Raw genomic sequence first — 25,958 nt, 5'->3', positions numbered from 1 at the left:
TTTGAACAAGCCCCTCTCCACTCCAGGCCTCGGTTTCCCCAGCTATCTAATGGGATGAGGACTTCCTCCCTCTTGGGGAGAAGCTAGGTGCCAGGCCCCAACACACACCACGGCCCAGCTCATCCCTCTCTCCTCCAGGAACGCACCTTGGGCTTGTCCCCCCACAGCATTCTCTGTTGCTCTGAGCTGGGAGGGGGGCAGTCAGGGAATATATGACTCTGAGCCAGACCCTATCCTCCCTGTCACCCCACTGTTGGGAAGGGGACTCACACAGCAGAAAGAGCAAGGGGTTGGAGCCAACTACTAGCTGCACACCCCTGCCTGCTGTGAAGCCCAGGCAAGTCCTTTCAGCTCTCTGAGCCTCCGTTTCTGCAGGTGCCGAAAGAGAATAAGGAGAGAGGAGCCATCTCAGTTTCCTGGGGCAGCCATAAGAAGGTACTGCAATCGATAAAGAACAGTGACGAATCTGTGAAACATTTCATAACATGGAGGAACCTGGAAGGCATTATGCTGAGCGAAATTAGTCAGAGGCAAAAGGGCAAAGATTGTATAAGACCACTACTATAAGATCTTGAGAAAGAGTATAAACTGAGAAGAACACATTCTTTTGTGGTTACGAGAGGGGGAGGGAGGGAGGGTGGGAGAGGGTTATTTACTGATTAGTTAGTAGATAAGAACTACTTTAGGTGAAGGGAAGGACAATACTCAATACACAGAAGGTCACCTCAACTGGACTGGACCAAAAGCAAAGAAGTTTCCAGGATAAACTGAATGCTTCAAAGGTCAGCGGAGCAAGGGCAGGGGTTTGGGGATTATGGCTCAAGGGGACTTCTAATTGGCAAAATAATTCTATTATGAAAACATTCTGCATCCCACTTTGAAGTGAGGCGTCTGGGGTCTTAAATGCTAACAAGAGGCCATCTAAGATGCATCAATTGGTCTCAACCCACCTGGATCAAAGGAGAATGAAGAACACCAAGGTCACACAATAACTATGAGCCCAAGAGACAGAAAGGGCCACAGGAACCAGAGACTTACATCATCCTGAGACCAGAAGAACTAGATGGTGCCCGGCCACAACCGATGACTGCCCTGACAGGGAGCACAACAGAGAACCCCTGAGGGAGCAGGAGATCAGTGGGATGCAGACCCCAAATTCTCATAAAATACCAGACTTAATGGTCTGACTGAGACTAGAGGAATCCCGGTGGTCATGGTCCCCAAACCTTTTGTTGGCCCAGGACAGGAACCATTCCCGAAGACAACTCAGCAGACATGAAAGGGACTGGACAGTGGGTAGGAGAGAGATGCTGATGAAGAGTGAGCTACTTGTATCAGGTGGACACTTAAGGCTGTGTTGGCATCTCCTGTCTGGAGGGGAGATGGGAGGGTAGAGAGGGTTAGAAACTGGCAAGATTGTCACGAAAGGAGAGACTGGAAGGCCTGACTCATTACGGGGAAAGTAAGTGGGAGTATGGAGTAAGGTGTATATAAGCTTATATGTGACAGACTGACTTGATTTGTAAATGTTCACTTAAAGCTCAATAAAAATTATTTAAAAAAAAAAAAGAAGGTACTGCAAACTCTGTGGCTTAAAACAACAGAAATTTATTGTTTTTCAGTTCGGAGGCTAGAAATTCAAATTCAGGGTGTCAGCAGGGCCACACTCCCTCCGAAGTCTCTAGGGCAGGATACTTCCTTGGCTCTTTCAGCTTCTGGTAGCCCAGGCATTCCTTGGCTTCCAGTCTCTGCCTCCCTTGTCACATGATGTTCACCCCTCTGTGTCTGAGTCTCTTCTCTTTAATAAATACACCACCTACTGCAATATGACCTCACATTTACTTCATCGATAACATCTTCAAAGGCCCTGTTTCCAAACAAGATCATGTTTACAGGGTTTAGACTTCAGCATCTCTTTTTAGGGGCATATTTCAACCATAACAGGAGGCAAGCCCTCTTTTTGCCAGGGATTGGTTCAGGGGTCTGGAAGGGCAGCCTGTGTTGTGATGGCCAGTCCACAGAACATCTCATTGTTGCTCATCCGCTGAAGTCTCACAGCAGAGATGATGAGATCCAGTGGGGCCATGGCCCAGGTCCAGGCCAAGTCAGACGGGCCTACTCTTCTGGTTGTTTTCAGAAGGAGAGAGGGGCCTGATCTCTCACCCTGCTCTAGGCCCCTTTTCAAACTCAGGCCTTCCTGGCTGTGGATAGGAAGTGACCACCTGTCCCTCTATCCTCTCCCTGGCTGAGTTTCCTGGCCTTTCTGGGCTCGCATACTTGGAACATACTAAGGGATAGAGTCCCTCAGGCCTGGATCTAAATTCCAGCTGCTCTGCCTACGAGGTCTGTGATCTTAGGCCCTCTTAAGCCTCCCTGAGCCCAGACTGAGTGGGAGTGGTGGTTGTGGAATGCTTCTGCAAATTCTTTGAAGTTCTTCCCATCAGAGATGGGGGTCTATGTCATCTCCCTTTGACACTGGGAAGGCTTTTGTGATGGCTTCAACCAAAAGAGTAGTGTGGAGGTGTCATTATGTATCTTCTGAGATTAGGTTGCAATAGGCCGGTTCTTGGGACTTGAGCCAGATGCTTGTGGTCTTGCCAGTTGATCTTGGATTTATCAGCCTCTGCAGCTGTGAGCCAGTGGTCTGCTGATCTTGGTTCCATCAGCCCCTGCAGCTAGCTATGTGAGCCAGGAGAAGCCTCCAGCCTGACTCCTGACCAATGGATTGGGACTTGCTAGCTTCGAAACCCTGGTGACATAATGGTTAAGTGCTACGGCTGCTAACCAAAAGGTCAGCAGTTCAAATCCACCAGGTGCTCCTTGGAAACTCTATGGGGCAGTTCTACTCTGACCTATAGGGTTGCTATGAGTCAGAATCGACTCGATGGCAATGGGTTTAGTCTCTACAACCATGCGATCCATTTCCTTGAGATAAATCTCTCTCTCTCTCTCAAGGGCAAGGTCCTTGTCATCAGTTTAACCCTGTTCTAGAAGTTTCTCAGCACAGAGACCCCAGGTCCAAAGGACATGCTCAGCTCCTGACACTTCTTTCTTGGTGGCATGAGATCCTTCTCCTCTCTTCTTGGTTTTCTCTTTTATATCGAAAAATAGATTGATTCAAGATACAACTTAATTCTATTGATTGAGTCCTCCCTCATTAACATAACTGCCTCTAATCTTGCCTCATTAATATCATATCTGTTGCCCTCAAGTCGATTCTGACTCATAGCGACCCTATAATACAGAGTAAAACTGACCCATAGGGTTCCAAGGAGTGGCTGATGGATTTGAACTGTAGAACTCTTGGTTAGCAGTCAAGCTTTTAACGGCTGCACCACTAGGGCTCCCATTAACATCATAGAAGTTAGGATTCACAGCACATAGGATAATCACATCAGATCACAAAATGGTGGATAACCACACAATACTGGGAATCATGGCTTGGCCAAGTTGATATACATTTTGGGGGGATACAATTCAATCCATAACAAGCTCTTTTACTTCATCATTTCTTCCATTTTCTTTAGCTACTCTACATTCAAGGGCAAGTTTCAGAGTCTCTTCTGACATTCATTTTGGTCTTTTCTTTCTTTCCTGTCTTTTTAATGACCTTTTGTTCTCTTCATGCATGACGTCTTTGATGTCATCCAACAACTCGTTTAGTCTTCGGTCATTAGTGTTCAATGCGTCAAATCTATTCAAGAAGTGGTCTCTAAATTTAGGTGGGATATAATCAAGGTCGTATTTTGGCTCTTGTGGACTTGTTTTAATTTTCTTCAGCTTCAACTTGAATATGAGATGTTGAGGACCTCTATTAATGCAGTCCAAGAATACCTTCAGTTTTACAAACACATGTCCAAGTTGAACTGTTTGAACAACAACCTCTTGGTTGTTTTTACACTGCTATGAGTCCCTGCAACTCTTTGGGCATAGGTGAGGGCAAGGTTTATCTTGCGGGTGCTAGGCATGGCCTGCCTTGTGGCTACTGTGCCTGGGCAGACATCTCATCATCACTCTCTGAGAGCCTCCCACCTACATCTCTAGGCCCCTGGGTCCTCCTGGTTGTATCCTGGGACCACCAGGCCAGCCCTGTCCAGCAATGAAGCTGCCCAGCTCTGAGGAAGGTGATGTGGCCACAAGGTCCAGGGGCTCTGGGTTCTGATCGCTGCTTCTCTCACCATTCTCACCTCCCCATCAGTTCCTCAGTGATGAGACCAGGGATTGGGTGGAGATGTAGGTCCCCCTCCCCCTGGAAGGCTTCCTGAATGATCTCTGGGAGGCAGGGTCCTAATATCAGGTGGGTGCTTCCTCCCTGAAGACCCCTCCAATCCAGACCAATATACCTGGCATTGAACCAAGGGACATCAGGAATGTGCTGTGGCCACAGTAGTCCCCCGCTTATGGTCGAGGCTTGGCACAGGTATATACTTTTGGGTCCATGCTCTGCTCTTTCAGATCTGTTCAGGGATCCAGGGCTCCTGAAATGTCTCCATCCCCCACTTCCAAATGTCATGTCCCTGAATCAAGAATCCCCTCCGACCACCTGTGGCCCAAGGACAGACGGTGGGGCTGGGTCCACAGGGAGCACCCACATTCCACTGAAGGCTGTGGCTGCTGCTGTTGCTTAACAGACACTCAGCCCCTATCCCTGTGTTCCATTTCTGCCACATGCTCAGAGAAAGGCTTCAGGTTAGGGGTGGGAGTGGGCACAATGCCCACAGTCCTGCAACCCTGCCCAGGAGACCAGCAGGGCTCCCTAACGGCCACAGGCCAGGCCAGGCCAGAGCAACCCACCCTTTGAGAGTTAATATTTCAGGCAAAACTCTGACTTGGAGTCAATTAGTCTTTTTCTCTCTCTCTCCACAAAGGAAATTGCCTTTCTCATTTGTCAGCTCTCTAATTACCACATGGAATGGCTGCGATTTTGAGGACAATTAGGAGAGATTTGTCTTTACCCAAAGCCCTGGTGTCCCCTTCTCCCCGCCCCTGTCTGGAGCCTTCCTCTAATTGGGAGCCACTTAGAGAAGACAGGGGAACTTTTCAAGCTGGGAGGAACATCTCCAGAAGGCCTCTTGCCTCTTTTATGGCTATGGCTGAGAGTCCTGGGGAATGTAGTCCCCTAGCCCAGCACGCAAAGTTACCATGTTCAAGGGACCTGTGGCCACAGACTTCCTGCTGTAAAAATAACTGCGGGTTTGATGGCTGAGAGGAGGAAGGAGCAGGATTCTTCTGCCCAACCCATTACCATTGAGTCAATTAGGACTCATAACAACCCTATAGGACAGAGTAGAATTGCCCTATAGTGTTTCCAAGGAGTGTCTAAACTGCCAACCTTTTTGGTAGCAACTGAACTCCTAACCACTGCACCAGCAGGGCTCCTCTTCTGCCCAGGAGGCTGGCAATCACACTAAACCATGAGTAGAAGGAGCCCCAAGCCAGGTCTGGGTCTCTCTGCTGGGTCCTGCTTATACCTTGGAGCCACTACCTCTGAGCAGCCCTGTCCCCTCTGCTCCCCCCTTTTCTCCTGATCCAGGCCTCACATGTCTTACATCTTCATATTGTGGGTGTGTGGGGACATTCCCCATGCTAACCTGGCTGTTTTCCTGAACACTGACAACCCTCAATGCATTCTCCTCATCCTTCAAGATCTAGCGTGTTGAGTGCCAGCCCTCAGTGCCCCTTTTGAATCAGCAGACTCTTTGTCTAGTTCCCATGAGGCTTGGAACCACACCTGTTTCATTTACCTCTGTGTCTGCATTACCCAGGGCTCAATAAGTACTCAGTCAATATTTGATGAATGAGTGACTCAACTCAGGTGCACTGATTACTAAAATGTTCCAAACCCCAGATGCTCAAAGGCAAGTTCTTAGTCCCTCAGAGCACGCAGACTAGGTCCACGGTAGATAATTAATGAGTATTTGCTGATTTGAGTTGCCTTTGGGAACTACTTGGGAACGGCGAGCTCCCCATCACAGGTGGTATGCAAGCAAGGGCCACTTGATGGGAAGGCTGCAAAGGACACTCGACAGGGCTCATCATTCTACTGGGCCTTTGAGGTTCCTTTCACTAGAAAGTCCAAAACAACGATCCCCCATGTGGAAGGCTCTCTGTGAACAAGCCTCTCAGGGTCTGAAGTCTTTGGGAGGGGAAGCAGTCAAGGCTTGGGTAAGAGCCTGGGGGAGTTTTCCTGGTGAGAGCTCAGGGTCTATGGGGGCTGCCTCTGAGACCCCTCATTGCTGCCAGTGTCCAGTAGGCCAGGTTGCAGGGAGACATGATGCCATCGGGAGAGGGTAGAGGAGGGAGACCAGGGAAGACTTCTAGGAGGTGGTGACACTTGATGGAAGGTGGGAAGATGGAGTGTGATAGGGGTGGGAACATGCAACTCGAACAAGGCTTGGAGGTAGGAGACTGTGGAGGCATTTGAGAACAGTAGACTTCAGGGTGGTGGCTGGCCAGGGCCAAGTGCTGTGGGACTGTGGGGAGGGGAAACTGCTAGAGGTGAGAGATTAGGAGTGATAGGTGTGATAGGTGAAGTCACCTGCCCCAGCTTGCTCTTGTGTGGTTTGGGTGCCAATTCCAAAGGCAGCTGATACTTTCCAATTCCCTTCCTGGTTTGGTCTCTCATAGGACCTCAGTTTATCCTCTGGAAAGTGGGTGTGCTCTTTACCCAAAACCAGAAAACCAAACCTGTTGCCATTGAGCTGATTCTGACTCATGATGACCCCACGTGTTTCAGAGTAGGACTGTTCCATGGGGTTTTCTTGGCTGTAATCTTTTCGGAAGCAGATTATCAGGCTTTTTCCCATGGTGTCGCTGGGTGGGTTTGAACTGCCAAAGTTCAGACTATTAGACAAGCAGCAAGAGGCTAAGCATTCCTTTGGCTCAACCCAGACAGACCTGGAATTTTAGCTCTAGAGGTTCTGCGCTCCTGGTGATCCCTTGGCTGAGTCCAGAGGCCCTCAGGAGCGTCTCTGACCCTGAGAACAGGCTGTTGCCTCCTGTACAGCTGAGTCAAACAATGTGACCCAGCAATGACGGCTGACTCACTGCAGGCCCCCTTTGGCCTATGAGGGAACTGCAACTTGAAGAGCCTGCATGCTTGTTTTAGTGGGTGGGGTGGGGAGATGGGCGTAGTCAGCCCTTCCAACCCAGGCCTGTGACTCTAAAGCCTATCTCCTTTCCACAGCACTAGGTTGCCTAAGGAAAACTTTGAGGGGACCAGGTTGCTGGCACCATTTCTCAGATGGGAAAAACAGGGTCCTTGCATTGCTGAGCGAGAGTCCCACAGACAGAGCAGACTCACAGCTTCCCCTTCTCACCTCCACCCACACTTCCACACTCACACCCCCTTGCCCAGGGACAAATGTTTTAGAACCAACTCACTCTGGGAAGCTTCCAGTCTCTGCCAAACTTCTTCATGGAAGAAAGATCCATATTCATGTCCATTCCAAAGAAAGGTGATCCAACAGGATGCGGAAATTCTAGATCAATATCGTTAATATCACATGCAAGTAAAATTTTGCTATATATCAACAGGTAACTGTCAGAAAATTCAAGCGGGATTCAAAAGAAGATGTGGAACAAGGGATATCATTGCTGACGTCAGATGGATCTTGGCTGAAGGCAGAGAATACCAGAAAGATGTTTACTTACGTTTTATTGACTACACAAAGACATTCAACTCTATCGATCATGACAAATTACAGACAACATCTCAAAGAACGAGAATTCCAGAATACTAAACTGCATAGACCAAGAGATTCATTTGAACAGAACAAGAGGATACTGCATGTTTTGAAATCAGAAAAGGTGTGCATCAGGGTTGTATCTTTCCCAATACTTATTCCATCTGCATGTTAAGCAAATAATTGGAGAATCTGAGCTATAGGGAAAAGAATGTGGAATCAGGATTGGAGGAAGACTCAATAACAACCTGCAATATGCAGATGACACAACCTTACTAGCTGAAAGTGGAGAGGACTTGAAGCACTTACTAATGAAGTTCGAAGACCACAACCTTCAGTATGGATTACATCTCAACATAAAGAAAATAAAAATCCTCACAACTGGACCAATAAGCAACATCATGCTAAATGGAGAAAATATTCAAGCCGTTAAGAATTTCATTTTACTTGGATCCACAATAAACACCCATGGAAGCAGCAATCAAGAAATCAAATGAGGTAGTACGATGGGCAAATCTGCTGCAAAAGATCTTTTTAATTTGGTGACCCATGGAACATATAGCTCCCACCTACATTTTATGCCTCCGGGGTTTCTTGAGAAGCTGCCTTCCCACTTACAGTGCCTACTACTGCTAGGCTAGGGCCTGTATAACTATTTGAACTGAAAGAGTCTGGTGTGTCCTGCAAATTACTGTTTTTACAGGGTATTGTATTAGGTGGCACATCCTGGAGCTGTGATTTCGCAAAACTTCTGTCTCCTTTGGCTTTTTTAGTGTTCCTGTGTGTTATTTGGAAGTTGCATTACTTGCAATGATTCCATATTCGCTTGAGTACCTCGTTTTCAGGAGCCATTCATTGTATGCACCTGTGATTCCACCAATCATACCCCCAGAGTCCATTGGGACATAGGTGTCCCACATAATCCTACCTCGAGAGTCCACAGGAACATGGGTGTTCCACATATTATCCATAATAAAAAAAAAAATTCAGATAAACTCAGTGATTCAGCATGACTTTCATTACTGAAAACACACGGTATCCAAAAAAAGAAAAAAAGCTCAGATCAGAAAATAATTCAGTCACCAAAGGGTTAACCCTTTCAAGGTCCAATTATTTTCTGCTTTGATTTTTATATATATATACAATGTGTAAAAAAATGTGTAGCACCTGAAAAAGAGGTAATCACGTGAACCTGGAACCATCGCAGCTTCCAAATGACACACGGGTGCCAGGAAATATATGTACAAGGGTTATCTCCCAGTAAAAAAAGCCAAAAGAGAAAAAAGTTTTGCAAAATCACGCCTTCAGGATGCAACAACAGATACAATACCCTCTCACCACGGTGATGCAGTACTAACGCCTATTTTTTTCAGTTTTACACAGTTAAGCATCAGAACACACAATAAATGGGAAAGCACCTTTTCAGTAAACCTCACAGGCAGAAAATGTAGATGGGTGATATATGTCCCATGAGTCATGATAAAGTGTTAAAAAGCAAAGACGTCACTTTGAGGACTAAGCTGTGACTGACCCAAACCATGGTATTTTCAATCACCTCATATGCATGTGAAAGCATATGAATAAGGAAGCTGAAGAAGAATCAATGTATTTGAATTATGATGTTGGCAAAGGATATTGACTGTACCATGGGCTGCCAGAAGGACAAACAAATCTGTCTTGGAAGAAGTACAGCCAGAATGCTCCTTAGAAAGGAGTATGGCTAGACTTCGTCTCGTGTACTTTGGACGTGTTATCAGGAGGAACCAGTCCCTGGAGAAGGACATTGTCTTAGTCACCTAGTGCAGCCACAAGTGGATGGCTTCAACGAACAGAAGTTTATTCGCTCACAGTCTAGTGGGCTAGAAGTCCAAATTCAGGGTGTCAGCCCCAGGGCAAGGCTTTCTCTGTTGGCTCTGGAGGAAGGTCCTTCTCATCAATCTTCCCCCGGATTAGGAGCTTCTCCACTCAGGAACCCCAGGTCCAAAGGATGCACTCTGCTCCCCATGCTTCTTTTTTTGGTGGTATGAGGTCCCCAACTCTCTGCTTGCTTCCCTTTCCTTTCATCTCTTGTAAGATAAAAGGTGGTGCAGACCACACCCCAGGGAAGCTCCCTTTACATTGGATCAGTGATGTGACCTGAGCAAGGGTGTTACATCGCACCCTAATCCTCTTTAACCACAGGGAGAGACTACAATTTATAACACATAGGAAAATCACGAAATAGAAGACAACCACACAATACTGGGAATTATGTCCTAACCAAGTTGACACATATTTTGGGGGGACACAATTAAATCCACTACAGTCATCATGCTTGGTAATGCAGAAGATCATTGAAAAAGAGGAGGGCCCTCAACGAGATGGATTGACGCAGTGACAGCAACAACGGCCTCAAACATTTTAAGGCTGGAGCAGGACCAGGCAGTGTTTCATTCTGTTGTACATAGGGTCGCTATGAATCGGAGCTGATTCCACAGCAGCTAACAACAACAACACCTTGACACTACCACTGATCAACCTTGGGTGAGTGACTTAATCCTTCTGTGCCTCAATTTCCTCACCTGGCAAATGGGGAAAGGATTGACTGAGAGGACACATGTCAAGCACTGTTACGGAACATAGCCAGACCTTCCGCATTTCATACATGTTAGCTACTCTTTTTCTTATCATTATCACATTCCTTCCCCACAAGTGGCTCCAGATTTGTGCCCCGGTACGGCTAATCCATTGCCGGTCAGCAGGGCCTGGAGGCCACAGGCCAGCTCCCAGGGACAGTTAAGCTCTCTACCTCCTGGGGACCGGGGAGTGAGCTCACCACCTGAACCCAGCACTGTAAGCCCTGGCAGTCGATCAGATGTGAGAGGTCCCACACAGGAACTGACTGGGCCAGATGGGTAGGGGTAGCCTTTGAGGCCAAGCCCACGCTGCCCAGGCTGCCCTAGATGCATGAGGGGCCTGCCCGGGGCAGGTGCAGGCTCTGCTGGCTCATATACTGGAGAATTCTTGGACGGGCCCAGGAAGAGGTGGGGGTCTGACTTTTCAGTTCTCCCTGGTCAGAGCCCCCATTTTTCTTTGCTTTTACAACACCCTGGACATTTTCAGGGAACCCTGGTGGCATAGTGGTTAAGTGCTACGGCTGCTAACCAAGAGGTCGGCAGTTTGAATCTGCCAGGCGCTCCTTGGAAACTCTATTGGGCAGCCCTATAGGGTCGCTATGAGTCGGAATCGACTTGACGGCAGTGGGTTTGGTTTTTGGGTTTGGTCATTTTCAGTGCCCTAAGGGAAACCAGGCACTCCTTGAAAACTTTATGGGGGAAGTTCTACTCCGTCCTATAGGGTCTCTATGAGTTGGAATCTACTTGACAGCAGTGGTTTTGAGTTTTTTTGGAAGGGAAACCTGGCTGGGTGGGAAACTGTGGCACTGATAACCATAGATCAATAGCAATATTGGTTGAGGGCCCCTGTGGCCCAGGCTGGCACAGAAACCCTCTCCACAAACTGACAGGGGTGTCACTGTCCTGCCCGCTTTCCCTCTGAGATGGCTGAGGCTTCCAGTGAGCTGTGCTCCACCCAGGGTCAGGCAGCTCGAGGGGTCAGCCGAATTGCAGCTGTCATGGATTGAATAGTGTCCCCCAAAATATATGTCAACTTGGCTAGGTCATGATGCCTGGTATTGTGTGGTTGTCCTCCATTTTGTGATCTAACTGTCCTATGTGTTATAAATTCTAATCTCTGCCTATGGTTAATGAGGCAAGATCAGGTTATGTTAAAGAAGATTAGGGTGGGATTGCAACACGCTTACTCAGGTCACTACTCTGATCCAATGTAAGAGGAGTTTCCCTGGGGTGTGGCCTGCATCACCTTTTATCTTAAAAAAGATAAAAGGAGAGAGAAGCAAGCAGAGAAATAGGGACCTCATACCACCAAGAAAGAAATGCAGGGACCTGAGGCCCCTGTGCTGAGAAGCTCCTAGACTAGGGGAAGATTGATGACAAGGGCCTTTTCCCAGGACCAATGGAGTGAGAATGCTTTCCCCTAGAGCTGGTGCCCTGAATTCAGACTTCTAGCCTCCTAAACTGTGAGAGAATAAACTTTTGTTTCTTAAAGCCACCCACTTGTCGTATTTCTGTTATATCAGTACTAGATAACTAAGACAGCAGCCCCTGAGTTTCTCCAGCTGGAGTGGGTGGCTCTGCCTTGGGGAGCTCTCCTGACCCTCAGTGGCCTAAAGCTAAGTCTTTCTAGCTGGTTCTGCGCCTCAACTTACAGTTGGCCTTGGCCCCTGGGCTGTAGAGAAGACAGTTGCCTCAGTACTAATGGAGGTCCTGTGGTTTGGACAGACTGTGGATCATGGTGTTTACCCAAGGATCCCACCACCCCACCCACACTGAATGGCTCAGGACAGGTGCCTGGCAGGGAGGTCCCCATCCTGTCCTTTGTCACCTTCCAAACTGTTGTCTGGACTTGGCGCAGCACCATGCCTGGGGAGGAGCACTATTTAAAGAGCCAGCCCTGAGTGTACCCTCACCCCGATGCAGCGAGAGAGAGCACTCCGCATCATGGTAGGCTGGGGTTGTCTTACCTTCCTCTGGCTGTCCTCCTTGCCCCTTCAGTCTCCTCTCCAGGAAGGTCCTTCTCACTCCCGTCTGTGGGGGTTAACCTCCCAGTCCTGACCTCAATCCTGACCTCACCCTTGATCCTGACACCACCCCTCAACTCTGATTTTATCCTCTGACCTCAACTTCATTTGTGATTCTGAGCATGACCTCATCCCTGAACTCACCTAACCTTGACCTTACTCTTCTCATTGGCATCCTTGGCCTTGACCTGGTGTCATCCTTGGGCCTGGCCCACCTTTGTTGCTGCTACGGAGTCAATTCTGACTCATAGTGAGCCTATATGTCAGAGTAGAACTTTCCCATAGGGTTTACTAGGCTTATACCTTTACAGGAGCAGACGGCCAGGTCTTTTCTCCCAAGGAGCTGCCAATGACTTCTGAGAAGTCAACCTTTTAGCCCCTGAGCGCTCGGCGGTTTCACCACCAGGGCTCCTTGGCCCACCCTAGTCTGCCCTTAATGAGTGGCCATGTGATCCTAATTTGTGTCTCTGCTTCCCCTGGCTTGTTGGGGGCTAGGGTGATGAAGGTGAGGGAAATGAGGAAGAGGAGGGTAGAGGAAGCCAGGGTGGGCCAGGCAGACACAAGACAGTAGAGTTGGTGGCTTCACAGCAGCAGATGCTGAGCCTCTGTTCCTGCTGAAACAGCTGCTTCCTATCCGGGCAGGGGCAGGTCAGCAGGGTTCCTCTGGGGCTGTTGTGGGGCTCTGCTGCAAGGTTCCTTGCTCACCCTTAACTTTGCCTGCCAGGGATTTGTCTTGCGGACCTCTCTGCAGGCCCTCAACAGTGCTGTTCTTTTACTCCTCTGCCTCACATACCTCCATTAGTCCTGCTTGGCCTGAGCACTTGGGCTCAGTTGCCAAGTCTCAGCTCAGTAGTCACCTCCTCCAGGGAGTCTGCCCTGAGTCCCGAGTAGCATAAGGCTTTTCTGTGCTTGCATGCCTGCTCTTCCCTCCGTTGCCCTTTACTGGTTGCCTTTCTCCCAGCTGGACTGTGGGCTTTTTGGGGACAAGGATGGGGTCTGATTCAGCTCTGGGGCCATGGAACAGGTGCTTAACAAATGTCCTGATGCAGTGGATTCCTTGAGGTAGGTAGTATCCTGGTTTATAAACGGGGAAACTGAGGCTCAGAGACGAAGAGTGATTTTCTTAACATCACACAGGCTGTGAGCAGCAAAGTCAGGATTAAAACCCAGGGCTGAGTGACTCCCTGTGCTAGGCTGTCCCTTCTGCCCTGAGGTGTTCCTTTCAGAGGAACTTTATTTTTTAGGGGCACCTTATCAAGGTAAATTTCCAAGACAGCTGGGCTGGAAAAAGCCCTGGCTGGGAGAGCAGAAGCCCGGCCAAGGCACTGGGCCTCAGGGCCCCTTTTGTACAATCAGAGAGAAGAATTCCTTCCCGCCTTTCAGTTTCCAGACCAGGGCCTGGCACACAGTAGGGTGACATTTAATAAGATGGACATGAAAGGGCTGGGGCTAGGTGGGGATGGGGGAGGCTGAGGTCTGCAGAGAGAAAGGGCAGAGAGTAGTCCACAGTCGGAAGTGATCATTTTTTATTAATCAGAGGGAAATGTATATGTAATTATGTCAGATGAACTCTGCAGGGAGGTTCTTTTCTTTATGATGTCTGAAGGGATTTATAAATATTACAGAGGTTTTACAGCATCATAACTTCCCAGTCGCCCTGCCAGCCCCCTTTCAAAGGATTAGTGGAGACAAAGCACCCAGTAAAAGCTAATTATAAGTCAGCCGGGTGCTGCTCACTCCTGAAGAAGCCCAGGAGCCAGAAGGGAAGCGGGAGGGGTGGGAAGAGGACAGGGGTGATCTGGGGGAGGGGGACCACACAGGCACTGGGGGTGCAGGGGAGCCAGGGGAAACCCCTGCTTGGGAGATAAGACCACCTGGGGGGTGGGCACTGGGAGGACAAGGGCTTGGCAAAGAGGCTGAGATGGAGGCAGGAGCTGGGGCGGGGGGGAGCTGTAGGAGGGGGCTATGTGAATGTGAAGCTCCTCCACCTCTACCCCTGTGAAGCCCAAGCTGTTCTTTTCCCCTCCAGAGCATTCCTGGGGCTCTAGTGATGGCTGCTGAGGGAAAGGTTGGCCCCTCAGGGGGTCTCGGGGGCCAGAGAGCTTTCCAGCAAATGCCTAATTGTGGTGGACTCTCAGGCCCTATGACATCCTGAAAGAAACATCTAGAGGCAGGAGGGCTGGTCAGAGCCCCTCGACCAGCTCCTTGAGGGGTCATCTGCTCTGGGCGGCCATTTCCAAATGTTGGCTGATCCCCACTGGCAGCCAGGCCCTGGAGGGGTTGAGTGCTGGAGCTACCGGAGATGAGAGACTGGGGCTTGCCCTGGAGGTCTGCACTTGGCTGGGGAAACAGACAGGGCACAGGGCAGTGTGGAGGGAGCTGTGGGGAGAGGCAGCACAAGATGGCAACGTGACGTGGAGGTGGAGGCGGAGGCAGAGGGCCTAGGTCAGGGAAGCTTCTCAGAGGAGGCCACTGAGGGGTTGAGCCTGAAGGGCTCTTCCAGGTGGAAGGAGGAAAGCATTCCAGGAAGTAGGATGGCAAGAGCAGAAGTTGGGAGAGAACGAAGCTCTAAGCAGCTTTGGGGCAAAGTAGGGGGTGGGTGGGAGGGGAAACGCTGGAAGAGGGACATGGGGGGGGTTGGGGGGGTACCTTGCTGGGCTAAGGAGCCTAGATGTTATCCTGTGGGAACTAGGGAAAGTTTAAACAGCTGGATGCCAGAGTTAGATTCCTGTCTATAAGGCTCCCTCCAGACTTAGGTGGAAGCCCCCTAAAGGCTGATTCTAGAAACAATGCCTCTCTCTGCTCCACAGCCTGACTGCTGGCCACTCACCTTCCAGAATCCGGAGCTTGGGTCAGGAGGCAGCTGTCTGGCCCTGTGGGTGGGCACTCAGCAAGCTTCTTCCCGTGGGCTGACAAAACACCCTGGTTGTCTGCAAGGCTTCACTATAAGCCCTTCAGTCTGCTGTGATGTCTAGCCCTGAGGGTGGGGTGTGCCATGCAGGACTGTGATACTCTGGGTGAAGGGAGGGGAGAAGGAGGGAGGGTGGATGCCTGACCTCTCAAAAGAAGGGCTGCTGCAAGGCCTTACCTGGTACCTCACAGGGACCGAGAAGAGCCCGGAAAAGAGCAGAGGGTGGAGCCAGCTCCAATGTCTTCTCCATGTTTGATCAGTCCCAGATCCAGGAGTTTAAGGAGGTTGGTCAGCTGCCCCATGGGGTTGTTGGGAGGATTAAGGTAATGCATGTAAAATGCTTAACAAACCTAGCACCCAGCCAGACCTCAATCCCTGGGGTGGGGGCGGGGGAGTGCGGGATATGTCATTACTCCTAGAGGCCACTGTGGGGTGCCTCAGAGTCTAGAGTCTAGAGACATGTGTCTTTCTTCCCTTGGGAAACCCCTTCCCCTCTCTGTACCTGAGTCTTTGCTTTCAGTGTGGCCTTGGATAAGCCCATTCTCTCTGAGCCCCAGTTTCCCTGTCTGTAAAAAGTGGGGTTGCTGTGAACACTGAATGAGGCAGTGACTGTGAAACCCCAGCAAGGTGGCCAGAGGGGCCTGCACTGATGAGATTCCTCGGGCAGTGGTTCACAGCAGGGCATCATCTTGGGGAAGGCGTGTCAGGGTAGAACTAGGCTTGGGTGGTGGTGGCTGTTCAGTGCCCGTGTCTCTGCCAGGCCTTCACTATCATGGATCAGAACCGGGATGGCTTCATTGACAAGGGGGACCTGAGGGACACGTTTGCTGCACTGGGTAGGTGACCTGAGTTAAACGGTCAGTCAGCAAATACCACTGATGACCACTGTGGGCTGGGCTGAGTGGGCCCCAGGGACATGAAGAGGAGCTTCTGCTGGGTGGGGCCAAGAGGGGGCCGTGGGAGTCTAGGGCAGTGGGTGCTGCCAGCAGGAGGGGCACAGGTGCTATGGGGCAGAGCAGGGGTGACCTGCTCCTGGGAGGTCAGGAGGGGTTTAGTGGGGGTTAGAGCTGGGCCTCAAAGCTGAAGAAGACCCAGCCAGAGAAGGGGAGGGGGTTTCAGGCACAAGGACAGCCTGTGCAAAGGCCTGGCATGGAAGGGTCAGGGGTGTGGTGAGGACCCTCAAGAGCAGGGGAGAAGCTGGAGGGTGGGGCGGGGCTGGTGACATTGGCAGAGCCCAAGGATATGGGGCTTCAGATGTCAGAAGAGGCTTTTACATTCTCTAAGGGCCCAGAGAAGGGCCTTAAGGAGGGGGCAGGAGTGGGGGGAAGGGAACACAACCAAGTCACCTCTAGACTGGGTGTTGGGCCCCCGGGATCTGGCTGTTCACTGGGACCATGAGCAATCCCAGAGCCTCTCCCCACCCAGCAGCTCACTGACCCCTCCTGGGGCACGTGACCTGAAGCCCAGGGAGAGCTAGGCCTTCCAGCCCCTGTGCACAGCTTGTACCTCAAGACTCTCAGCCTCTCTGGGCCTCAGTTTCCTCCTCTGTAAAATGGGGATAATGACTGACTTGCTCTCCTTTCCAGGGAGGCTGAGGTGGAGGTGAGGGCGAGGCTAGGGCAGTGCTTTGTTGCTTGTGGGCTGAATGTCACCCCCTGCCCTGGCCCTCCAGTAAGTGGGCAGGGCCCTAGGGCTGAGTGGGGGTGGGTGGGTCTGCAGAGCTGGGAGCTGGGAAGCTCCTGTCTCTAGGGCTGCCTGGAGGCAGGGCCCCTTCTGACCCCCATTATGTCCCCACCTTTCCCTGCCTCCAGGGCGCATCAATGTCAAGAACGAAGAGCTGGAGGCCATGGTGAAGGAGGCCCCAGGGGCCATCAACTTCACCGTCTTCCTGACCATGTTTGGGGAGAAGCTGAAGGGTGAGTGAGGCTCCTGTCAGCCCCGGCGAGGGGATGGTGTGGGCAGGCCAGGCTCTGGGTGCAGACATACCCCTGTACCCCCCACATACACACAGACACACACTCGCTGCTGCTGGGAACATGATGTGGCCCCCAGATACCAGGTCCTGGGGGTACACATCTTCCTGGGCCCTGCCTTGGTTTCTGTTATAATAACCCTTGTCATGAAGAGCTGAGAGGGGACCCACTGAGACAATTCAGGGGAAGCCCATTGCCCTTTGTCCACCATCAAGACAGTACCCCATCCCCACCTCCTTCAGCCTCCCCCTCCCCCCGCCCCCATTTTGCCTACTTCGTCTCACTGCTCTCTGGCAGACCACTAAGGGTGCTAGGGTGGGATGACATCATCACTATTTTCTGAAAGCCACAGTGGCCAGCCCAGGGCAGGACAGGTTACTTGCTCTATGACCATAGGAGACACTGCATTTCCTCCCTCCCAGGCAGGGAAATGAGCAAGGTGCTCATTTATTCACAGATAAAGAGATTTGGCTCAGAGGGGTTAGGATACCAGCTCCAGGTGCTCCAGCAAAAAAAACCTGTCCAGGGTAGAATTCTAACCCTGGCTCCTGGCTCTAACCACTGCACTCTCCTGAGACATAGCATCTGGCCAGTGGTGGGGAATTGGCGGGGGGGAGGGATTGGGCCATCTCTGTCCCCCTTAATGATTTCCCTGGCAGGTTCTACGGTCAGAGGAAGAGCCAGACTGGGCTGTGTTTGCCCTGTGAGGTGGAAGTTGTTATCCCATTCTTGGGCTGCCTTGCCTGACATGCTCCCTTTGCCTCCGTGTCTCCCACTGACTCCCAGGATGGCCTTGGGCAAGGCTCAGTTCCTCAGTGGCCCTCAGTTTTGCCTGTGAAATGGGGCAACCTTACCTAAATTTTATTTGGTAAAAAACATAAAACTCTTGCATGGGGTCATGACACAATACCCTAGCTGTTCCTGGAGCTAGAAGGAGGCCAACAGTGTCTGTTACCCGATACCTTCCCTTCTATGTTAGAGATGAGGAAACCGAGGGCCAGAGAGGTCCAGGAACCCTTCCAGGGCAAGCTATGAACTAGGGCTGTCCAGCCGAGTCAGGAGAGCCATTGGACCGCCTGAGAGCTCCTGGCAGCCACTAGGGGTTATTTCTGGGACTGTGGCTCAGAAGCCCAGGGGGCTGGGTCAGGGTATAGGAGTTGTGGGAAGGGCCAGCGTGACTCCAGCCAGCAACTTTAATGGGAGCAGATGGATAGGCCTCCATCTTTTATTCTGAGGAACCTTACTGAGGAAAAGTTGCTAAAGGCCAGCAGAAGGGCCTGGGGAAATAGCCTTTGAGTCTGCTGGGTTGGCCAGCCTGAGGATTTCGCCTGAGACTTCTGAGCCTGAAGTCCTAGGATGAGGCAGTGGCACGTCTGGCCCCAGGACTTGTATGTGTGAGGGGTGGGCAGAGGGGGCCCAGGCTCTGAGAGCTGGAGGTGCAGGAGGGCCCTTTCTGGATGCTCAGAGAAACGGGAGGGCGATGGGAGGCCTTTTAGATCATGATGGCCTAAGACCTGTTTAACAGATGGGAGACTGAGGCCTGAAGCTGCGTAGGTCTGGGGCAGCAGCTACTCAGACCAGGCGTGGGCCTCAGGGCAGCAGCTTTTTCTCATTTTTGCAGGGGCGCCAGGATGGGGCCCCAGAGGAGCCTGTCATGCAAATGTGGCTGAGCCTGCATGAGTGGCCAGTGGGTGGGGACAGGAGCGGGGGCTGGGGAAGACACCGCCTGTCCCTAATTGGGATGAGGAGACTGTGTCATGAGATTCCCATCAGCAATGGGGGAAGCAGCCACTCTGCGCCCATTTTATGAGAGCAGAGGCCCTCTCTTAGGACCAGGGAGGAACTGTGGGGTGGGAGTGGGTGGGCTGTGGGGAGTGTCTCGTCCCTGGGCCTGAGCTAACTGAGTCCACACTCAGCCGTCCTCAGCCACAAGCCTGTCCTGGCAGGGTGGTCTCTGCTCAAATACAAGCATCAATGACAGCTGGAAGCTGAGGCCTGGGAGGCAGGGACCCCACGCCAGGCCCCCACCATGACTGATTGGCCAGTCACCTGGAGCTGCCTCTCTCTGCCTGCCCCGCCACCATTAGGGCCTGGAGCCCTTCCCAGCTGGACTCTAGGCTGAGCCCGAATGCTGCCCTGCCCAGAGGGAGCTCATAACTCTCCCCACCAAGAACTTGCAGGCCAGCAGGATATGGTTACTATGGGCACCTGTCAGAGACGTCAAGTGACCCAGACACAGTCCTGCCCTGGAGAAGTCCCCAGTCTGATGGGGCAGTGTAAAAATGGCTCAGTGGCATCAGACCTCCTTAACTTCACAAGGGGGAAGGAGAGTCAAGATCAGTGTCAGCCCAAGGCTGATTGCTCTGAGGTGGAGGTCAAACATACCTTCACCCTCCAACCGTTCTACCAATTCTGACACCAACCGTCTCTCCAGTGACATTCTCTACTTCTCTGCTGCGTTCGAAAATTAATTGCAATGGCCACACAGAACTCATAGACTATACTCACAGCTATGGGGTTTATTAGGGAAATAACAGGTTACAATTCAGGATCAGGAACAACTCAGAATAGAGTTTTTTGGTCAGGACAGCTTCTTGGCCATGCCCACAGGCAGATCTCTCTGGGCCCCTCAGCCTGGCCTCTGCCCCGCTTCAGCAACTGTTACAGCTCGCTCTTTAGCTCTGCCAACAAGTGCCCGGAGGCATCCCACTTGTGCCAGCAAGCCTCCTCCCCCAAGGCGCTCAGCTCTCTTGCTCTGTGGGTCGGCATGCCCACTGTAGCCACCTCGCTCCATGGGCCGGGAAGCCCACTGCAGCCATCTTGCGCCAGTCTCCTGGTTCTGCTGCTGCCGTTTCTCTGTTGCTGATTTTCATCATCTTGCGCTGTCTCCAGTATTATAGCTCTCTCTGTCACCTGGGTCTAGGAGGTTCTCAGCACAGGGACCCAAGGTTCAAAGGATACACTCCGCTTCTGGCTGTTCTTCTTGATGGTAGTGAGGACCCCTTTCTGCCTCTGGGGGAGCTCATTTTAAGCCTAGTGGGATGGCAAAACTGATCAATCTTTTGTTAGGGTTCTATACACCTAATTTGTATGGTCCCACCCCCACAAGTGTTCCACACACCTTATTTGCATTATTAGCAGGCTGTCCAATCCCCCTGGGGGCCACACGCACCCTATTTGCATAGTCCCACCCAATCATTTTGTGGGAGTGACAAGACCATGGCTAAAATTGCCATATTAAGTAATTCACTGCACCGCAGGAACAAAGAAGCCCTTAAACCGATCCAATGGGGGAGACTCAGAGGGCCCTCACCTGGCCTGATAGGGAGACACAGAGGACCTGACCTGGTCTGGTGGGGTAGACACAGAGGGCCTTGAGCCAGTCCGATGGGGAAGACATAGAGCACCCTGACTTGGTCTGATGGTGTAGACATAGAGGCCCTGACTTGATACAATGGGGGAGACACAGTGGTCCCAATCTGGTCTGATGCAGCCGTTATCCGTCTGGTGGGAGAGATACAGGGAGCCTTGACCTGGTCTGATGGAGGAGGTCAGAGGCCTTGACCCAGTCTGTTGGGGGCTTGGCCTGCTGTGAGCAGGAGCACAGAGTGGCAGAAAGCAGGGGCTCCGGAGATAGACAGAGGTGGGCTGAAATTTTGCCTCTCCTTATTAACTGTAGGAACTTGGATAAGTCACAGAACCTCTCTGAGCCTCAGTTTCCTCTTTGACAAATTGGGAGTGTCAATACCTGCCACACAGCGTTGTTCTGGGGCCTCATGGGGGAAAAAGGGGATAGATTCATGTTTATCATTCTGTTTCCCATTAACAAAGCCTTTTTGCAGTAGGACCGAGAGGAAGGAGCATCCAGTGAGGGTCACAGGCCCAGGTCCAGCCCCTGCTGTCCCTCATACAGCCCGCAAGGCCTTGGGTAAAACCCTTCCTCGCTCTGTGCCTCAGTTTCCCCATCTGTACAATGAAGGGGCTGGATGTAGGCAACAGAACCATCTCTTCTAAAGATGTCTTTCCCAAAAGCCTGCCCCATGAAAGTGAGGAAATCAGAGCTGCTCTAGCTTTGCTGCCTAGCCCCCCACCCCAGCTGCATTGACCCCACCTCCTGCTCCTCTGGCCTGGCAATCTCCACAGGCCTCTGCAACCCTACTGCCCTAGCCTCAGCCTTCTGCCTCCAGGGCAGCGCTCTTTCTCCTCCACTCACAGCCTCTTATGCACATCTTGGGTAAGGAACCCCAGAGTTGCTGCCCTGAGGACCTCACTAATCACATGGCAGCATCAGGTGGCCCTACCAATTGCCAGCTGCGAGACCATGGGCAAGTGACTTAACCTCTCAATTTCTTCGTCTGTAAAATAGGGACAGTTCTTAGGAGGATAAGCACAGTGGCTGGCACATAGTCAATGCTCAGGCAGGATCTTCAAGTACAGTTGTGAGGGCCATTCACAGTTCTGTGCAGGGTGCTGTCTATCATTACTATGACTTTCCCTGAACCGCCCTGCACTTCCTTCAAGTGGGCTCTGTTTACCTGTGGAGTGGAAGTAGGGGAGGAAGCCCTCCCCTGCACTCCCCTCTGCAGGGGCCATGGGACTGGCCCCACCTCAGCCCCTGCCCAGCTCTGGCCTGTTTCTGTGGGACCCTCCTTACCCTGTTGCTCTCCCTGCCCTGTGTGTGCTGCTTCCAGGCACAGACCCCGAGGAGACCATTCTCCATGCCTTCAAGGTGTTTGATACTGAGGGGAAAGGCTTCATCAAGGCTGATTTGTAAGTCTCCTCCCCCTGGTTTTGATTTTTCTCTCCCCCAAAGGCTCAAGAGATAAAGGAGCTGGGGTGGGGGCAGGGTGGGGGGGCAGCACAGTCCCCTCCCCCACCCAGAACTCAGCCAAGGTTGGTCAACGTCTGGCCGGGAGCCAGGGGGCCACTGACCAGCCCAGCTCTCTGCTTGATGCCCCTTTCCCTCTCTGGGCCTCAGTCCCCCAACTAAAGTATATAGGGAGTGTGAGGTCACTTGGGAAGGGCCTCCCAGTGGTAGGGATGGGAGGGCAGAGATGAGCCTGGAAGATGGAAGCAAGTGAAGGGTCAAGGGCTGGGGCATGCAGGGTCTATGAGGAGATGTCTGCTGTAGCTGGAGGGTGCAGGCAGATTTGGGGTGCAGAGACTGAGCACAGAGAGGTAGGCAGGGCCTGCATCAGGGTGATTCACACACTGGGTCATGGATCCTGGGTCTGTCCCGGGGCATTGGCAAGCCTGAGAAGGAGTTAGGTGGGGACCACCTGGAGGCTAGCCTGGAGGAGGTGAGGAGGGGTGCATTGAGTTGGAGGTGGCCATGGGCGCTGTCTGGTGGGCTCCTGGGCTGGCATTCTGGAGGCACTGACTTGGGTGGCCTGCTGACCTGGGAGCCTAGGTAGGGCCAGTGAAAGCATAGGAGGCAGAGAGGCAATGGGGGCCATGGCAGCCTGCCTAGGGGCGGGATGCCAAGCTGACTTCTGAAATATCCCCATGTCCCCTCCAAGGCCTCACTAGGCTGGTAGGCACAGGCTTCCTGGTCAAAGACTACAATGCTTTGGCCTTTATGTTTTGAGGATAATTTGGCTCCGTGTAATAATCGAATCATGGAGGTACAGTCTCTGCACACATTCTTGTGAACCCCCTGCCCCCTCCAGGTTGTGAGTCACATACTCCCCTGGGGTAGGGGAGGGGCTGCTGAGGATTTTTTCTTCTTCACCCCTCCCTCAGGGTCCCTGGCTCCCACTCCCACCTTGGGGACCTGGGGGAATACTAGGGACACTCCTGGAGTGGCCTGGGGCAACTTTTCTGCTGTCACCCATCTTCACTCCCACCAGCATGAGGGCAGACTGAGAGGAGCCCTTTGGGGACCCAGTTTGGGAACTGGAGGCACCACCCCTCACCCGCATGCCAGGATATGGGACCTGGGAAATCGGGCTGCCGGCCAGGCGGCCAGGCAGGCTCTGGCGGAGGCCCTTCACAGCTCAGTGTGTTTTGCAAAAACAGAGCCTGAAAAGTCCCCATTTGGAGAGCTGGAAATTGGGACTGTCCCGCAGTAAGATAAATAATGGAAAATGTGTGTCGGTCCTTAGTGGGGCCTGCCACTGCCGGCGCCAGAGGACACTCTGGGTGTAGGGGGGCCCTGCTCAGTCCTTTGATCCCAGCCTGCCCATGGAGCCCCTGTGAGCCCTCAGGGCCCTCCAACCACGTGGGGGCATCAGTCCCTCCTACACAGACTCAAATGTGGTTCCCACGCCCTCCTCTGCTGCTCCTTGCACCCCAGGCCAGCTCTGGCTCCTGGGGGCAGCTGCTTTCCTGCCACTACCTCGCTCTGGGACCTTGGGCAAATCAACCCCCTCCCAAACCTCAGTTTCCCCCTCCGTCAAAGGGGGCTAAAGATACTCGCTTCCCAGGGCAGTGAGGACAAGTGAGACCTGGGTGGGCCTCCGGGGCCCTTCACTGTAGAGTGCCAGTGCCTCGTACACTGTAAAGCACCGTGCAGATTTCAGGGCTTGTCAGAAGCCATACCAAGCTATACGTCAAGAACTGAGGCAAAGAAAGTTGCCTCCCCTCAGTGACCTGGAGACTGATTACTAGCACAGTGAGAAGATAAAGTGGCTCTCGAGGTCGTTTCAGGCTCCTCGGTCATTTCATTTGGTCCCCACCCAGTGAGGAGAGCTGACATTACAGATGGGGACACTGAGGTGCAGAGAATGGATGAGGCCTACCCGAGTCCACATGGCCAGCCAAGGGCCAGCCCAGGTGGTGTCCTTCTGGGCCAGGGCTGCCCCCGCCCACCTGCCCTCGTCACCGGGGACCTGCATGGCCACATGGGGGAAGCTCTCCCCCTGAGCATGCAGTTTCTGTCTCTCTTCCTTGAGCAGCATCAAGGAGAAGCTCATGACCCAGGCAGACAGGTTCAGCGAGGAGGAGGTAAGCTTGGCCTTTTTGAGGTCCTTCCCACCACCGTGGAGGGTCTTCCTGGGGCCTGCAGGCCTGCCCCACCCCTGAGATCCCTTTCCTTTCCATGCTGAGTTGATCTCCCTCCTTGACTCCGTGGTTGAGAACAAGCAAGGAGTGGGTAGGGTTACAGAGGTAAGAATTGGGCTGCGGGTGGTTGTAGGGCCCTGGCCTGCTGGCCCAGCCCCTCTGCCCCTCACCCTGATGGTCCATCTGTAAGAAAGGGAGGAAGGTGCTACCTGGCACCCAGAGGACCTGGCGCTCCAGCCCCCACCCGCTTTGGCCCCCATTCCAACCTGGTCGAGGTTGACTCCTTGCTCTTTCTTCAGATCAAGCAGATGTTTGCAGCTTTCCCGCCAGATGTGTGTGGTAACCTGGACTATAGGAACCTGTGCTACGTCATCACCCACGGTGAAGAGAAGGACTAGAAGGAGACCACAGCTGTCCCTCCCATTCAGAGTCAGCAAATACAGGGGGCTGATTGGGCTCTCCTGCGGCCACACTGGCCAGGAGAAAGGCCCCCTGGTTCCACAGGGGCAGAAGTGAGAATAAATAATGCTAACAAGGTCTGAGTTTTCGTGATTAATGCTTCAGTTGGGGAGAAAGCTAAACATTCCTATCTTGTGGGTTTTTCCAAAACTTTTTACTTCCCTGGCTTTGCTCAAATGTTCCTGATGAGCTGGTGTTTAGAACTAATTCACAGTTTTAATGATCCCCAGCTGGGCCAAGGGACATTGCACTCATTTATGAAGTTTATATTGAGCACCTAGTGTCCGCCAGATTCTGTGCCAGCCCCGGGACACGGAAGAGGTGAGCCAGACCTGTCCCTGAGCAGGAACAGTGTGCAGACCGCAGTGAGGAGGACAAGCTGGGGGGAGCAGGAGCTAAGGTGGTGGGGGAGAAGCAGTGGGGAGCAGGATTGGCAGTCCAGGAGAAACGTGGCAGCAAGGAGCCAGGCGGAGGCAAAGAAGTTGGAATCGAGGGGGTGACTTCAAGGGAGCTGAAGAGGTAGGCAAAGATTTCTTAAACAGGACACAAATGGCACCGACCATAAAATAAAAAGTGGGTAAATTGGATTTCTTCAAAATTAAAAACTTCTGCTGATCCAAAAAAAAAAAAAAAGTCATTAAGAATGTGGAAAGGCAAGGCATGGAGTGGAAGAAGATATTGGCAACCCATCAATCATGACAAAGGCCTTATATCCAGAACATATTTTAAAAGTCCTACATATCAATAATAGAAAGACAACAACCAAACTAAATACACAGCTACTTCACAAATAAGGATATCCAAATGGCCACTAGGCATATGAAAAGATGCTCAATCTCATTAATCATAAAGAAAACTCAAATTAAAACTTCAATTAGGTACACACCCACCAGAGTGGCTAAAATTAAAAAGACTGACAATACCAAGTGTTGACAAGGATGTAGAACAATCAGAACTCTTGGACCCTGGTGGTAGGAGGGAGTGTAAAGTAGGTCAGCCATTTTGGAAAGCTGAGAGTATCTACTAAATTTAAATATATGCACGTCCACTCCTAGGAATATACCAGTAGATATGTCCATCTGATATTCCCCAAAAGACACGTGTAAGACTCTAGAGCTTTATTCACAATCGTCCTAAGTTTTAAACATCGCAGATGCCTATCAACAGGAGAGTTGAAAAGCAAATTACAGTATATTCATACATTGGAATACTACACATCAATAGGAATAAGCTGCTAATACACACAACAATATGGACGACTCTTACACATATTATGCTGCATGAAAGAA

The 25,958-nt window shown here is 51.7% G+C and overlaps 1 protein-coding gene across 2 annotated transcripts; it reads left to right on the top strand.

Annotated features, from left to right (window-relative positions):
- Positions 1-14,787: 14,787 nt before the first annotated feature.
- Positions 14,788-24,608, top strand: MYL10 (myosin light chain 10). Of its 2 annotated transcripts, XM_064294921.1 has the most exons (7): positions 14,788-14,803; positions 15,464-15,519; positions 15,996-16,071; positions 17,047-17,151; positions 21,900-21,978; positions 24,105-24,153; positions 24,510-24,608. In XM_064294921.1, the coding sequence occupies exons 2-7, from the start codon at positions 15,484-15,486 to the stop codon at positions 24,606-24,608; spliced, it is 444 nt and encodes a 147-aa protein (XP_064150991.1). In that variant the 5' UTR covers positions 14,788-14,803; positions 15,464-15,483. The 2 variants fall into 2 exon arrangements, with proteins under 2 accessions (XP_064150991.1, XP_064150990.1); XM_064294920.1 differs by lacking the exon at positions 14,788-14,803 and having other exon boundaries at positions 15,358-15,519.
- The last annotated feature ends 1,350 nt before the right edge of the window (positions 24,609-25,958 follow it).

The sequence above is a fragment of the Loxodonta africana genome, chromosome 12 (assembly GCF_030014295.1).
Source record: "Loxodonta africana isolate mLoxAfr1 chromosome 12, mLoxAfr1.hap2, whole genome shotgun sequence".
In the NCBI taxonomy this organism is placed as follows: domain Eukaryota; kingdom Metazoa; phylum Chordata; class Mammalia; order Proboscidea; family Elephantidae; genus Loxodonta; species Loxodonta africana.
This window is presented reverse-complemented; position numbering and strand designations above follow the sequence as displayed.

Bases quoted from the DNA above. Each gene is read 5' to 3' on its own strand.
- MYL10 (XM_064294921.1), top strand. From the start codon at position 15,484: ATGTTTGATCAGTCCCAGATCCAGGAGTTTAAGGAG. The intron at 15,520-15,995 runs GTTGGTCAGCTG...TGTCTCTGCCAG, and splicing joins AGATCCAGGAGTTTAAGGAG to GCCTTCACTATCATGGATCA. The intron at 16,072-17,046 runs GTAGGTGACCTG...CCCTGCCTCCAG, and splicing joins GGACACGTTTGCTGCACTGG to GGCGCATCAATGTCAAGAAC.